The sequence below is a fragment of the Saimiri boliviensis genome, chromosome 10 (genome assembly GCF_048565385.1).
Source record: "Saimiri boliviensis isolate mSaiBol1 chromosome 10, mSaiBol1.pri, whole genome shotgun sequence".
Lineage (NCBI taxonomy): Eukaryota > Metazoa > Chordata > Mammalia > Primates > Cebidae > Saimiri > Saimiri boliviensis.
The window spans coordinates 20,060,202-20,072,483 of NC_133458.1; the positions used below are offsets into that span (position 1 = coordinate 20,060,202).

Consider the following 12,282-nt stretch of genomic DNA (forward strand, 5'->3'; position numbering starts at 1 on the left):
GGCCTAATCACACATGATTAGGTGTGATGAAGAATGTAGTCAGTTGTCAGGAAAAAGAATTTTTCTCATTGCAAATTTAAGAAGTCCATATGGGGAGCAGTAATTTAACACATATTGGAAGGCTCATATTAAACATATGTTGTGGAAGATTTAAAGATAAATATAGTTGGGCATTCTCTCCTTGAAGAGCTCATGATTTAATGGGGAGAGCAAAATTATATCATGATTACATTTGTGTTTTAAACTGTGTGCAGTGTGATGAAATTTTTGGATGTAGGGAACCTAATTAGTCTAGGTGCAAGATGATAGTAGCTTGGTCTGAAGGGGTTTTAGTGGAAGGAGCAAAGAAGCATATATATTTGAAAGACATTTGGAGGAGGATAAATTGCAGCAGACAGAAAGAAGGAGCTTCTGGAAACTTAGTTGGGAAACCAGAAGAGTGTTTTGAATTGAATTCCAAAAGTAAAGAGCTTCAGGAAGCAGGGAGTTAACCACAGTGTGGAATGCTACTGAAACATGAAGTCAGGTGAATTTAATATGCATGAATAAAGGGAAAGGAGAAAGTAACAGTATTGTGTAATCTTTTGGAGAGGAAACTTTGAGGTTCTGGGGCAATGAATGGCTCGGTGGCTTAAAAAATAAATCTGTAACTCTGGTAATAAAAAGTCATAACATGGCTGGGTGAAGTGACTCGCACCTATAATCCCAGCACTTTGGGAGGCCAAGGCAGGTAGATCACCTGAGGTCAGGAGTTTGAGACCAGCCTGACCAACATGGTGAAACCTCATCGCTACTAAAAATACAAAATTAACTGGGCATGGTGGCACACTCCTGTAATCCCAGGGGTGCTTGGATGAAAGGCTGAGGCAGGAGAATCACTTGAATGCAGGAGGCGAACGTTGAAGTGAGCTGACATCGTGCCATTGCAATCCAACCTGGGTGACAAGAGCAAAACTCCATCTCAAAAAAAAAAAAAAAAAGTCATAATGTGTATGTAGGGATGGCTCCACATAAAATTTCAGAATTGGATCAATGAGCCAGTAACAATGATGGCATTCACTGCTACAAAAGGAAACAGGTGGCTAGAAGAATATGAAATGTTATTCAAGGTTGTTAGTCTGTTTATTTGCCTTTAAAGTAAAATGATGAAACTGCTATGCTTTTCATCCTGGTCTGCAGTGCCACTGAGTGAAGCCACTTCTTGCTTGTTCTCAACTTTGCTTCCCTTTACATACCATCAACACGACACTGAACAGAAAACAATCTAGAATAACCACTTCGTAATTCCACTCAATGGCATATTCATTTACTATACATTTCAAAGGCATAGGCTCTTTTTCATTTTTTAAAATTTTTATAAGTTCATGGAGTACAAGTATAATTTTGTTACATGCATAGATTACATAGTGATGAATCAGGCCATTTAGGATACCTATCACCAAAATAGCATATGTTGTACCCATTAAGTAATTTCTCATCATTCATCCCCAACAGCATAGACATTTAATATAAATTTCTGTAGAAGCTTTAAAATTTTAATTACAATGTGACTTTGAAGATTTCCAGAAAATTAAAATAATTTTTGTTTCAGCCAATGTCATAAAAATTTATTAACATTTGATATACTTGTAGTCTGCTTGTAATATTTTAGCTTTTAAAGCAGCAAATATTTCTTTGATATGCATTTAGCCTTGGTGCTTCAGATTTGTACTCTTTAGACATTCATCCTTGTGACTGATTATTTTTGTAACTTAAGTCAATGCCCTAAAAATGGTGGTAGATGGGCTAATAACCAGAGACTGTGGAGAGGAAGAGTTAGACTGCAGGGAGAATTTGCAAATGCTTAAGGCAGCCTGAACAAAGACTAAGCCACTTCCATTAGCATCTTCCTGCTGGATGAGGATCAAGCAGAGACTTAGAATAGCCATTTGAAGATACAGTCATAGGGGCGTATAGAATCAGATGGAATAGCAAATATTAAGTTAGATGAGATCGGAGATTGCTTTTGACTCTATAATGCTTCCATGATCTTATAAGAAGGGCTGGAAGAATAGCAGTCTCAAAGAATTTGTAAGCTGTAACATTTTGTATTACCTCCTCCGAAATGAATGTCTTAGAAGCTAAGAACTTAAATTCCATCAAAAAAGAATTAATAACCTCTGAAGGTACTTTTTCCAGGAAAACATGTTGGGCAGTGGGATCTCATGTCTGCTCCTAATGTGATTTTGGTTTATGCTTGGTTTAAGAATCCAAAACTTCTGTACAATTTATTTCAGATTTCTGAGGCATTGTTTCCTACTCCAGGCAGAGGATAAATGAATTATTAAGATTCTGTCTGAGCTTGGCAGGTGTCAGAAATTAATTTTAAATCTCTGTTCAGAAGCTTTGATTCAATTTGGTTTTATTGTTCAACGTAAAGAGGTCTTCTTGGATATGTTTTTGGAAAGGTTGTTGTCAGTGACATTTCAAAAATGTACCAGGATATGTTTTAGCATCTTATTTTATTTTTTGAGATGGTGTTTCACTCTTGTCACCCAGGCTGGAGTGCAATGGTGCGATCTCAGCTCACTGCAACCTCCACCTTCACAGTTCTTCTGCCTCAGCTTCCCGAATAGCTGGGATTACAGGCGCTTGCCACCACGTCTGGCTATTTTTTGTACTTTTAGTAGAGACGGGGTTTCACCATGTTGGGCAAAATGGTCTCAAACTCCTGACCTCAGGTGATCCTCCTGCCTCAGCCTCCCAAAGTGCTGGGATCACAGGTGTGAGCCACCGCACCTGGCCTCAGCATTTTATCAGCAAGTTGCCAAAGGAAGCCATTGAATCTGATAATATTTAAATAAGGCTCTGCTTCAAGGATGTGGAGGAAAGGGGACCCTCTTACACTGTTGCTGGGAATGTAACTTAGTACAACTACTATGGAGACCAATTTAGAGGTTCTTCAAAAAAACAGAAGTAGAGCTACCATATGTTTCAGCAATCCAACTGTTGGGTGTATATCCATAAGAAAGGAAATCGGTATATTGGAGAAATATCTGTACACTCATGTTTGTTGCAGCACTGTTCACAATCACTGAGATGTGGAAACAACCTAGGGGTCCATGAACGGGTGAATGGATTAAGAAAATGTGGTACAGATGCACAATGGAGTACTATTTGGTCATAAAAAAGAATGAAATCCTGTTGTTTGCAACAACGTGGATAGAACTGGATGGAGATCATTATGTTAAGTGAAATCAGCTAGGCCCAGAAAGACAAGCAATGCATGTTCTCACTTATTTATGGGATCTAAAAATCAAAACAATTAAACTTATGGACATAGAGTGTAGATGGATGGTTACCAGAGGCTGGGAAAGCTAGTCTGGGGGAGATAGGAATGCTTCATGGGTAAAAAAAGAAAAAAAAAGTAGAATGACTATGATAGCACAACAGAGTGGCTATAGTCAATAATAATTGTACATTTAAAAATAACTAAAGAGCGTAATTGGATTGTTTAGGCGGGACGCTGTGGCTCATGCCTGTAATCCCAATACTTTGGGAGGCTGAGGCTGGTGGATCACGAGGTCAGAAGTCCAACGCCAGCCTGACCAACATGGTGAAACCCCATCTCTACTAAAAATACAAAAATTAGCTAGTTATGGTGCTGCGTGCCTGTAATTCCAACTACTCAGAAAGCTGAGGCAGGAGAATTGCTTGATCCTGGGAGGCAGAGGTTGCAGTGAGCCCAGAGCCTGCCATTGCACTCCAGCCTGGGTGACAGAGTGAGACTCCATCTCAAAAATAAAAAAAAAATAGTAAGTAATTGGATTGTTTATAACACAAAAGATAATTACTTGAGGGGATGAACAACTCATTCTCCATGATGCGATTATTACGCATTGCATGCCTGTATCAAACCATCTCATCTATGTCATAAATGTATACACCTACTCTGTACCCAGAAAAATTTTAAATAAAAAAGTAAGGCCCAGCTTGATAGTTGATAGAAGAATGTGATGATGCATGTTTGCAGTTCACCATTATTTAATTGAAGAGCAGGTAGTTCTGAAATGGTTTATTTACCTTTTTGATGGGGACATCTACCATTTGTAGGTTCTTTCTTCTGTCTTTTTATTTGTGTAGATTCTACTAGAGATAAAAAGTGGGAGCATAATTCAACATGAATTTGCTTCCTGATCCAGAAATCAAAGGACAAAAATGGACCGCCAAATCAGAGTTATGCCTTTTTCACAAAGGGAAAAGCCACCAGAAAGCAGCTCAGAGGTGCTCCAATGACAAGTTGTGTGAAAGCATCAGAACCATGTACAGTTGCAGAGGAATTATATTTCTTTGCATTCATTTACTCATAAAGTTCAAAAACATTTATTGTAAACAACATGGGCCAGACATTGCTGTAGGAGCTGGGGCTGCAAAGAGGAGGTTTTCTTTTTTTGAGACGGAGTTTCGCTCTTGTTACCCAGGCTGAAGTGCAATGGCTTGATCTCGGCTCACCGCAACCTCCGCCTCCTGGGTTCAAGCAATTCTCCTGCCTCAGCCTCCTGAGTAGCTGGTATTACAGGCATGCATTACCATGTCCAGCTAATTTTTGTATTTTTAGTAGAGACAAGGTTTCACCATGTTGACCAGGATGGTCTCGATCTCTTGACCTCGTGATCCACCCGCCTCGGCCTCCCAAAGTGCTGGGATTACAGGCTTGAGCCACCACGCCCGGCCCAAAGAGGAGGAAGAGATACATAGTGTGAATTCATAGTCTGGAATTCACACTATAAATTCATATTTTAATAAAACTCTATTTATAAAACAAGAACCAGTTCAAATGAATTCTATTAAAGATTAGTTAGAAGCACACTTCATTATATCCAGATTATGATCACGTAGAATTGCATGAAAGAAGTTAAGGCAATTCATTATTACTACTAAATCAGGACTAAAGGATTAAAGGAAGACAGAGTTATGCTTTTCTATCTCATAAAGGCAACTCTATATGAGTCACAAATGCCTGGTTAAATTACGATTATTTATAAAAATTCATGTTTCTACATAGTGTTACAAGGGGCAAGTCTTACACTGAACTAAGAAATGTCAATGAAAACAGGATATTTATAAGATGCAAAATGTAGAATAATTACATAACTTTAAGGATCTTGTCTCAATATGAATTAGGTTTTATAGTCATAATATCTTTAAGAAGTAAAAAAATCTTGCAAACATTTACCATCCCTACTTGCATTATTATCCAAAAGACTGTGGATAGGTACATTCCACTGAATCTTGTATCCCTACTGATGTTGACAGATACCCATTCTGCTAAGGTTTGCTGTCTACTAAGTGTTAATTAGAGCTGCACCTCTGGCTTTAGCTATGATATTATTATCTAGGACTGAATAAAACATATAAGGCTTGGCTGGGCGCGGTGGCTCAAGCCTGTAATCCCAACACTTTGGGAGGCCGAGGTGGGCACATCACGAGGTCAAGAGATTGAGACCATCCTGGCCAACATGGTGAAACCCCATCTCTACTAAAAATACAAAAATTAGCTGGGCTTGGTGGCATGCGCCTGTAGTCCCAGCTACTTGGGAAGCTGAGGCAGGAGAATTGCTTGAACCCAGGAGGCGGAGGTTGCAGTGAGCCAAGATTGTGCCACTGCACTCCAGCCTGGCATCTGGCGAGAGAGTGAGACTCTGTCTCAAAATATTTATATATATATATATATATATATATATATATATATATATATATGGTTTGTGGAAACTGCAGAAGCACTAGGGTGATAATAGTAACAACTATATTATTTTTGACCACTTGTTATTTCCCAGGGAGGTGCTAACCACCTTATATTTGTCTCATTTAGTGCTCACTACATTTCTATTATCAGTCCAATTTTCAGATCACAAAATGGTTTAAAGAAAGTACTTTAGAGTTCTGACCAATTAGATTGGAACTAAAATTTTTCTGATGATACATCTTGCTTTACCCACTTGCTATCATGTCTTAATATTAAAGGATATCACTCTATAGAATTCATGTTTCCAATGAGAGAATGAGTTACATGGGGTCCATGGTTTAAAAGTGATTCTGGAGAACCCAAAACACTCAGCTCATCCACTTTATCCGTAGAGAGATTAGCCCTGGGTGGGAGATTGGATGAGAGGTATCTCTTACCAGTCTGAGAGGAATAGTGTGTACTAAAGAAATTGATCAAAAGGAGGAAGATATTTGAGGGTACTAGGGAGGAGTATGACTCTGATGGGTTGAAATTCTGCATGGGAACAATTGCAAAAGAAGCTATTGGCAACATCTGCAGGAGAGCAGAGAATAGTAAGAATCAGGTGTAAATTGAAGAGCAGTGAGTGTTCAGGGAGTCATCTTGATGGAATGTCAGTCCACCTCCCTTCCAACATCTCAGGGTAAAAGGTGTATATAACATGGATGTTGAAAGCTGTGGTATGGAGGTTACTGGAAACCCACCTGAGTGATTCAACAAGTGCTCTTATTATGCTTCTTGAGAAGGTGTTCATAGGAGACATTTGGGAATTAAATCCAGAGCTGTTAACTTCCATTCTGCATAAGGATCTCAATCACTGTGACCTCAACCTGTCTCCTCACTAAGGTGACAGGTTGAGGTCACTACTCCAATATGAAAGGGAATTCACAGACTGCTGAATCCCTTCTAGGGACTTTGAGATACTCCGTGGAAGCCCAGTTTGGAACCTCTGATCCTAATCAATATGGCAGTAGCTTGTGGCAGATGTTGGCAGGAAGGCAAATTTATTTTTATCCACTCAACGTTGTCTCTTCTATGCTCTACTAACTTCACAGACAAAATTTAATGTTAGCAAACTAATGACAGTGCTATTCCCTAGACTCTAAAGAACAGCTTTGTCATCTTCTACCTTCAGTCAGCTATTAATAGGACACTAATATATTTTGACCTAAAGGTATGAAATTGAATTGCTTGGTTTTCATTTAATCTCTATGCACATCCCCCCACTCCCCCATGTTCTAGCTGTCTCTTTTCGTGTTTTTAGTTGGACTTTTAAAGTACCAGGTGTAAGAGGACCCAGAAGTGTAAAATGTCATGCCACCAGCCAAGCTAGACAATCTACCCTCAGAGGCAGTCCAGCACCTTGTCAGATATGTTTAGAGAGGTTCCTTTATGTGCTCCAAACATCTTCCAATATCTGGCAGCAGCAGCAAATGCTGTCAATTATTAATCAGAATCTTATACGTACGAGAGAAATTTTCAGAATATTTATCATAATGATAATAGTTAATATCTGTTGAGCACTGACAATGTGCCAGGCATTTCACTAAGCATGTCACACGAATAGACTCATTTAATTCTCTTAATATGCCTGTGAGGTGAATATTGTTATCATCTCCACTTTACTGATGAGGAAACTGAAGCACAGTTTCCTGATTAACCAGCAACTGGAAGAACTTTACTTCAAATCTGGGCAATCTGACTTGGAACCTGAGCTCCTCACCACTTTGCTGTGTTGCTTTGCATACCTGCTGTTTACACCAGGGGTGCAAATGATTCAAGAAGGTTTTCCATTATGGACCCTAGGTCTAATGCCCCCAAATTTACTGATGGGTCTCAACTGGGATATATTTTGACAGGAGATTAAAAAAAAAGAAAACCAGATATCCTGCTCAAAAGACCGCGTTGAAGGAAGCTGCTGCTAGTGGGAAAGTGGGAAGTGTTGTAGGTTGTTGGGGAAAGATGGGTACTGAGGGCAGAGAGCGAATGGGTAGGAAGGTGGATGGGAAAAAGTCTTAAGCGGCAATTAGTGAGTCTTTGTTTTCTTCTGTCTTGTTTAGTTGATCGTTCTGGAGACGAACTGAGATCATATGTGAATTCATTTGGGATCTGTAAAGTTTGATTCAAATGATAGTGTCTGTTGTATGCCATAGTGTGCCCCCAGGAAGTTAGGGAAGAGTGGTGGGCGGCCAGAAGTTAAGGAGACAGCAGTGCACGGGTTGGAGTCAGAGGGCGTAGATGAGAACCTGGGAGGTAGATGCGTGTGGACAGGGAGCAGCCACTTGATGGGCTTTGAGAAAGGCGATACACACTGGTGTGCCCCAATTCAGGGAACTCCAGGAAGGCGGATGTAGGAATTGGTCATCAGTCATTCTCCAAATCTCATTTCCCATTTGCAACGACTGCTCTAGTGAGGTCTTAGTCCTGACACCTCCAGCGCAGTAGAGAAGACTGAAGCCCACTGCCATTAGGTTTACTGTTATCTCAAAAAATTGCTTAGGTAGAGTGCATTCAACCTCTGTCCCCTGACTTCTATTAGAGTCTGATAGGCCACTACATTCTATGGTTCCGGCTTCCCCCTTATCTGCTATGTGTTCAGGAAAATATTTTCTAATCACAATATTTGCAGATCAATTGAGTGAACTTGGAAATAAAAGGATTACCAGATCCCCTTAATTTGGGGATAAAAATCTGTTGTGAGCACTGTGTGGTCACTCTGTTAATTGTGTCAATTTTTTCTTCCCTATTTGCATCTAATTCCTAACACTCTTTACTATGGGCCTGATTTTTATTCTTGTCCTGAGTTGTCCTTTATTTACACATGGACATGCTTTAAAAATAACTGTATTAGTTCTTTAAAAATTATTCTCGATGTGAAATAATCCCCAGGTTCTACCACACAGAGATAACCCCTTGCAACAGCTTGTTGGCCATTTCTCCATGCACTTCTCTTGCATATACAAACTCCTAATGCTCACAGTTTATATAAAGGAGCTTATGCCGTATATGATTATTCATGACCTTTTTTCACTTCACAGCATGTTGATGCCACACTTCCCTCTAAATGAATAAAGACCTACACATTGATTTGTATTCTCTGCCCAGTGTTCTCTTTTTTACTTAACCACCCTGCCTGATGATTGTTTATTGATAAAGAAGTCTGAGCAGCACACAGAGATCATCAGACTCTGCTAATCCAGACTTTATAGCTTTGCTGTCAAATCCATAGGATTCTTGGTATTTATCCATTGACAAGAGAGTCTGAACTCCTCATAGAAGCAGAGAAAGAACATGAAATTGATGAGTGAAGGGCTCAAGGCTTTGCATTCCACACTGCTACTTAGTAGCTGTGTGACCTTAAAATCACTTCCCCTTTCTGAACCTCAGTTTCCCTACCTGTAAATAATATTCTGAGTTTTTATTATATTCAAGGTATTTTCTAACTGAAGGTCTGTATCTGCAAATATACTGTCAAACTATAGCTTCCCTCACAACTTAAATGCTCCGGCTTTATTCATCAATATCTCTTTGATATCCAGCACAATGGTAATACCAAGTAAGCACCCAACAAACACATTTTGAGTGATGAATCAATATACCTGTTGAATCTGTCTTTTCAGATTTCCTCCAGAAATATCCATCTCTGTAGTTTTATACTGATTGTGTGTGTTAAGCCAGTGAACCTCAGACATTTTTAACTGTCAACCATCCCTCTTTAGAATTTGTGCACATATATCTACACTTTAAAATAGCCACAGTTTAAATCTCGGTTTGTGTATATGTGTGTGTGTGTGTGTGTGTGTGAGAGAGAGAGAGAGAGAGGAGAGAGAGGTACATACCATGTGTGAGTGTGTTCATGTGCATCTATAGTTTGATATGTATGTGTTATTTTGGGTGAGTAAAGTGGGATTCCATATGGAGGGAGCTACTGTACTTTGCACTAAAATGAGGTTTTAGAAAAATGAGGTTCAGAAAATGAGATTACATTATTTCTTCAGTCCCCCTTCCAGAGTTTTAGTGAAATTAAATGGGTATGTGTCTGTGTTTCTGTGTGTGTGTGTTTGAAGTGAAGGTAGAGGGAGGTGTCCTAATATTGTAGACATGTCACTCCCTTCTTTCATTTGTTCTTTCTTATCTTTCTTGTTTTCCTTCCTTGCCTCATTTCTTCTTTTCCTCCCTTCCTCTCTCCTTTTTCTTTTCCCTATTTTATTTATTTCTCTCTGTTTCCTTCTTTCCTTCCCTTTCCTCCTTTACAGTATCAAATTAAAGAATAATGCCATTCTTTCTATTTTAGTCAATGGTTTTAGTCAGTGGGGACTTTTATCAACATTTAATATAAAAAATGAGAAACAGACTTCTCAACCAATGAAATCCCAGTATAAGGTAGTAGTCAAAGACAAGTAGGTATTGTGTTATATTAATATATTGAAGAAATGTGTCAATCCATCGTGGGGGTGAAAACCAAATTATTCCACTCAACTAATATCCAAGCTTAAACTACTTTCAAAATATCACTTAAAAAATCCAAGGAGTTGAGTTATAGGTTTTTGGAGAATGAATAGAGAGTTCAGAAAGTTTGATACTGTACCATTTTATTGTTTAATATGTGTCCGGAACCAGTATGCGCTGAATTCTTTTAAAATGAGTTACACAGTTCATTCTCTTCCTACAGAAAGGACACTGTGCATATTTAAACATTTTTCTTCATTTTGGAATGCTCAGAGGCACCATCACAAGTGGTGTGTATTGTAATATGCTTTGACTGAGAGGTGCTGTCAGAGGCTATTGCGCTGTGTAGAGCTACTTCAGTCTCCACCCTGTGCCTTCTGCACTCATGGTCTGCTTTTTAAAATCAGTTTTTCCATCTCTCTGAGGGTCAGACTGCCCCTGCCTGTGTCTCATTGTGATATACATATTTGCCTATGGTTCTTACAGCTCCACTCCACATCCCACCATTTCAGATGTGCTGAATCTAATGTATTATGTAACAAACACATGGTCTTATTAAATGTTTTTTTAAAAAATCAATAGAAAAAATGATATAAAAGCAGTCTCCAAAGGTTCTTTCTGTGTATTTTCACATTCCTATATAAATTCCAGAAACGTTTGGTTTCTGGAGAAATCTTCTCTAGATAATTGTAGAATTCTGGTAAGGAATCCCCCTTTCCTGTTTGAATGTAAACTCTTCGTTCTAAACATGAAGAGACAATATTGCCCTTACTCCTTAAGGTGCATGGCTACCAATTTCGCTCTCCCGTTTGTATCTGACCACTCGGTTCTTGTTTTGCAGTCCCCAGTCTGTCCCAGATCGTCTGAGGATCCGGGTGAACAAAATCGGTTTACAAGACTATGAAGGATTCCACTATGACAAAGAGAAACTCCGGGAAGCTTGTAAGTTGGAAGTGCCTAATTGATTTCATGCAATCAGCTTATCTTCAGCTTCTTTATCTTCCTGGGTTTGATGGGTAGATTCATTTATCCTTGTGCCTGAAAAATCATGGTTAGAGAAGTGAAGTGAAACATAGTAACATGTGAGCTCCAAGTGATAATGTATGGGCTGCAGAAAAAGGAACTGGAAAAGGAAAGCAGCCGAATAGAGTCATACAGCTGTGGATGCCAAGTCAGGATCTCTTGGCTTATTCACCACTTTAGTCTCAGATTTGCCTGAAATGAGGAAAGCAAAAAAATTGGTGATACCAGTGGTATAGCATCATCCAGAAAACTCTTGAGACAACACAAGTCTCTTCTTGGAGACTGCGTTATCAAACACTTCCCTCGTTCTTCACGTAGGTGTGGCAAAGAGGCACATTCAGCACTTCTAGATATTATGCTATTATATAATGTCAGAGAAGGGCCCACAGGATATGAAACGTTGTGATGACAAAGTGATTCATTGATGATCAAGTGCTATTATTTTTGAGATGTGCACTTGAGTCAATATATGAATTACTTCTCAAGGTTTGTATTTTCTGTATGCTTCTTTGAATACATAGCTAACTGTTAGTTCATCTCACTAGTCAATCAGTATGTATTGGATACTTTTTACATTTTGGTGCATTCTGGTCATTGTTTTAAATCTCTTATAATTTATGAGGTAATTGGTTAAAATAAGTCAGAAGAAGTTAAGACCATGGGACTGTTAGATATTAGGGTTCTCGGCTCCTTCGTAATTGTGGGGGCCAATAGTCAACTGCAATAAAGTCAGATAAGGAAAACTGGTGTCCAAGGGAATATGCAATGATGCTGATAGAAAAAAAATGACTTTTATGTAGAACCAAAGACTTATGAACCCCGTCCCCAAATGATCTCTAAGCGTAGACCTGCCTACCTGTGTAAAAGAGGAAAATAGTTAAAACTGGCAGGAGTAATAGTAGGAAAGCCTTCTGAGCTCTGGTTTCTGAGAGTGATCTGAATTAAGCTTCAGTGGATGGAAATTCTGAGGTCCAAGGATAATCCTAGGGGTGGGTACAGGGGGTTCTACAATCTGGAATTGGCACAAGATGAGGATCCATAGCCCT

The 12,282-nt window shown here is 39.1% G+C and overlaps 1 protein-coding gene across 6 annotated transcripts in view; it reads left to right on the plus strand.

Moving 5' to 3' along the window:
* Positions 1-12,282, plus strand: part of DGKI (diacylglycerol kinase iota) — a 468,091-nt gene that overhangs the window by 332,333 nt on the left and 123,476 nt on the right. For all 6 annotated transcript variants that reach the window (XM_010340506.3, XM_039472800.2, XM_074379024.1 and 3 more), the window contains one exon: positions 11,055-11,155. In XM_010340506.3, coding sequence (XP_010338808.2) covers positions 11,055-11,155 — 101 coding nt within the window. The remainder of the gene's footprint in view (positions 1-11,054; positions 11,156-12,282) is intronic.